At 33.6% G+C, this 4,517-nt stretch overlaps 1 protein-coding gene across 1 annotated transcript in view; it reads left to right on the forward strand.

The window, feature by feature from the left end:
* LOC149771574 (galactose-specific lectin nattectin-like) overlaps positions 1–4,197 on the forward strand; it is a 6,944-nt gene extending 2,747 nt beyond the window's left edge. Inside the window, exons 3-5 of the mRNA XM_089948335.1 lie at positions 1,340–1,430; positions 2,709–2,937; positions 3,254–4,197. Coding sequence (XP_089804461.1) covers positions 1,340–1,430; positions 2,709–2,937; positions 3,254–3,293 — 360 coding nt within the window. The 3' untranslated portion in view covers positions 3,294–4,197. The remainder of the gene's footprint in view (positions 1–1,339; positions 1,431–2,708; positions 2,938–3,253) is intronic.
* Positions 4,198–4,517: the final 320 nt, after the last annotated feature.

A 4,517-nucleotide genomic window follows, 5' to 3' on the forward strand; every position in this document is an offset into this window, starting at 1 on the left:
ATATATATATATATATATATATATATATATTGCTGACAGAGAACAGACAAGTCATTGTCGATGTGAAGCATATTGATAATGGCAAAGAGCGAAAGGAACTAGCAAAATATTCAAATGCATTAGATAACAATATCTGCCTCATATACTTATGAGCTAATAACTGTAACACTCATACAGGTACAACAAATGACCACACAAAAATACAGTCATTCAAACCTGAATTGAATACAGACATTAATGCAAGCAATATTGTGTTGTTTGACATTGACATATATGAGATATTGAACAGGAGGATGAAAGTTGCATGAAGGAATATAATTAGATACGATATTAATCCAAGGATCTATACTGCTTTATGATTTTTGTATTTTTAAAAACTAATTATTTTGATTTTAGGGTGGGATCAAGGAAAAAAATTTAGAGATACAAAGGAGTTTGGTCGTTTTAGTTTCAAACTCACAGTTATCCAAAGAAATTATTTGATAATTAAATATTTAAGTATGCTTCAGCCTGTAAAAGCGAAAATCGTCTAAAATGATCATAATTTCCTTTAAAAGCACAGGGAAATTATATTGAGAATAATATAAAATATCTTTGAGTTTTGCTTTACACGAGCAACCCATGTTTGTGGAGTTACAAAATCTTCTTTCTCTCGTTAGAGTTTAGTATTCATGCAATTTAGCATAATGGTGCCGATGTAATGAAAGTAATGATTATGATACAGTATTGTATCAAGACTTTCCTGCAGTAATGTTTATGTTGTGAGAATTCGCTTTGGTTTCAATTATTGCATGTCACAAAATTATAATAGAAATATGATATGCAGTGGTACAACTTCAAGAGTTTCCCTTGCGGTATACTTTTTACCTTAAACATAATATTATATTCATATTAAGCAGGTAGGGTTGTTGTATGTTATGCACAGATCATATTAATTAGCGTTTTCACAGGAATTAATTAGCCATTTCATTATTATTGTGCCTCTTGCCGTCTATTTGTATGACTGTTCATTCATTCTAACTGTAAAATCGAGAAATTAGTATGCAGTCCAGATAATAGAGGGATGTCTTGTTTTCATTTACAGCCATATTAAAGCATGTGGTCCAAACGACTCCATGGTATCGTTTTTAAAGGGCCCAGTGTTTAAAAGACGCCAAGTTTCCAATGTGCTGGACTCACCGTTTACATAAAATAAATAAATGAATTCATAAAATATTTAAAAAGTAAAAGTAAAAATGTTGGTTTTAGGAAGTCCAGTTATTGTTCCTGCTGTTTTGTGACGCATCACAGGATCCGATAATAACACATTATTTTCCCCATCAATGTGGGTTTTTTTCAGGAATACTGTAAAGTGATTGGAGGCGACCTTGCAGATATCACTGCTGCGAAAGTTCAGAAGATAATTGATGGGCTTGTTAACAAAAGTCATGGTAAAAGTACATTTTCATGATATTCATGTTATATTGCGGTGTTGACTCTCAATTAATTTATACTTTCACATAACAGATGCAACTTCTTTTAAATTTTCCGCATGAAATATTTATGCAATTAGTTTTATTACATTACATTTTCCATGTGACTGTTGCCATTTTTAGCTATCAATAATCGCAAAAACGTCATCTTCCCCGGTATTACCAGCCCGGTAGATATACTGTCATCAGACAGTTATCAATGATTTATAATACGGAGCAAAATAATGTTTGAAGAATATATGTTTTTACTAAGTTTTCAGCATGGATTCAAATAATCAACTTTATCGAGTGAAACAAATAGAGTAACAGTAAACCTCGTAGATGAGTTTACTTTCAAATATTTGTTTTAATCCGGAAAAATAGGAATCATGAAAAATTTATATCGAATAAATTAAGGAATTTACTTAAGAAACAGAAAAGCAATAGCGTGATTGTATGTGTAGCCGAAGAGTTTATATCCTGACATATTGTATGTCCTCCATCCACCCTTTGCAAACGTTCCCATCTTTTCGAAACTTTTCCAAATCGTTTTACTTTGCAAAGTCGCTCATCCCAAAGCTACCTTGGATCTATATAAAAATGGTGCTGCGTTGACTTTCAATATGGTCGCAACAGTAGCCATCTTGAACATGATCGTTTCCCAACATATCATGCAGGAATTCAATATAGACGCAGCTGCAGCCATATTGAACGGATACTTCTGCTAAATTGCAAAACATATTGTCTAGTGAATTTCACTAGAAGAATTGTATGGTGTCTGGTTGACAAGTTATGAAATTAATACCTATCTCAATCAAATGGGTCAAACATGACGGCCATCTTAAAAATAGTAGCACAGTTACATCCGTAAAAAAAGATTTTCGTACTGACTAGGGGGTCTCCAGTGTTCTACTCATCATCATATATAGTTGCCCCTAGCTATAATGGTGCCCATCTTACATCTGATGAGGGCGACAATAGGGCAATATTAAAAATCTTGTTCTCGCTTTAGAAGATTGATAATGGTTTCCACACTCGGCATATTCAAAGAAAAAAATATTTTGGGGGATTTCTAAAAATCCTTTCGAGCCAGTAGAGCGTCAGTCCTTTCAAAGGACATTTGAATGTTACCAAATATCCGTGTAGGTATAATTCCCTTGCCAAAATGAAGTAAAGCCTAGAAGAATGTCCAAGAATGTTTAATACTAGAGCAATTTTCAAAGGAACATTAATCCTTCTGTGGTTGTTATTGTATAGGTATCGTATCCAACGAACGTTACTGGGTCGATGGTTCGGACATGTTGCAGAACAGAAGCTGGCGATGGATGCGGACCGATGGGGCTTCTGTCCCGTTTTCATATACAAATTGGTCTCCTGGAGAACCCAACAATAAATATGAAAACTGTGTAGAAGTTCGTTGGGACCGGAATGGCATGTGGAACGATTTAGACTGCTCTACTAGGATAAGCTTTATCTGTCATGCAAAGTAAGAAAATAGTTTATGCTGTATGTTATCTTCCTCTACACTCCCGTCGTAGGCACTCATTGGATTTTGCTTTAGCAAATTCCTGTTGATTTATTATTGTGTGTTTAGAAATTCTTAGTGGGCTGTTTCCAGTTGTATAGGCTTTAATTACCATGTAATTGTTTTTGACATTATGCTGCATATATATCAGACTTTAATCTCTCTCTCTTTCATCTCTCTGTCTCTCTCACTGTCTCACTGTCGCTCTCTATATCACTCATATATTAAATTTATTTTGCTTCAATTGGAATTTCAAAGTGGTTTTTCTTTATTTCAGGCCACATGAAATGGACTTCAATGACGAAATGGATCGTTAACTATCAAAAATCTGCTTGGAAATATTATGCTTTTGGAGATCTCATGCCACATATATTTAATCTTGATTTCGATGAACACTGAGCAAATATTATCCAACCCGGACAGTATCACATTTAGCAGGTTCAATAATCTTATTCCTCATTAGACTGAGCTTCGTGATAGACTGGTTTTGTGTTTTTTTTTTTTTTTTTTTTTTTTGTAATACAAATCAGAAGACAATATAGACAAAACATATTCTTTTCATTATAAGATCTTGTTAATTGTGATTGATACCGACAGTTGATCTTTCGTAAATATAGGTTGCAGTGAACAACTGGATGACACTTTTATCAAAACTTTCAAATAAATAATTTAAAACATTAACACAAAGTAGCTTTATATGTATCAAAACTACACGTTCGGTCACACAAATAACCCGGGATCCCTTGTGATGATAGTTTTGAATATTCCACGGCCGCTATGTCATCACATTTATAATCTCAGGAGAGGAATGTTTTCATTCTTATATTGTGTGCAACCATGTTAAATGATTAAATTAAACAGGGGCACGTCATTATTTATCTTATCAAGCAAAATGCATGCCTTATGTTTATTCTGGTGCAAGGAGAAACTCTCCTCCTTTAACAAGAGAGAGTTATAGGATATTTGTTTGACGAACGTTCACTGTAAAAAAGTAATTCTCTGCAACTAAAGCCCTTTGTCCTACTGTCCCATAATCACTTACCGATAAACAGTGAAAAGAAATAAAAGGTAGATCGCTCTGTAAAATTACTGAGTTTATACTGTGCTGGATTGTTTGTCGCTTTAACTTCTGGATTGGACTGTATTTGGACGGATCATTTGTTATACTTTCGCTAATGCATGCTTCACTTTCTGAAATAAATTTGTATCTGCTGCATAAAAGATTTTTGTTTATTTTTTCTTCCCTGCAAATAACTAGCTTTGAAAAGTTTTCAACACATCCTAGAATAAGCCAAATATGTTTATGTGATCAATAGTGGCTCATTCTTGCGTTCACTGAGTTTACATTCAACAAAACCGCAATTTAATGTTGATGATTGTTTCGGAATCACACGACGTGTTAGGTCATACATCTTTTGTACAGGTGCGATGTGATTGTTTTAAATTTGTCCAGAAAGAAAGATTTACGTGATACCGGTATGATTATTGATAACAAGATTCTACATGTGATATAATAATACATGAAAAATCAAAATATAAAT

Source organism: Sinohyriopsis cumingii, unplaced genomic scaffold, assembly GCF_028554795.1.
Source record: "Sinohyriopsis cumingii isolate HCF-2022 unplaced genomic scaffold, ASM2855479v2 utg001770l, whole genome shotgun sequence".
NCBI classification, from domain to species: domain Eukaryota; kingdom Metazoa; phylum Mollusca; class Bivalvia; order Unionida; family Unionidae; genus Sinohyriopsis; species Sinohyriopsis cumingii.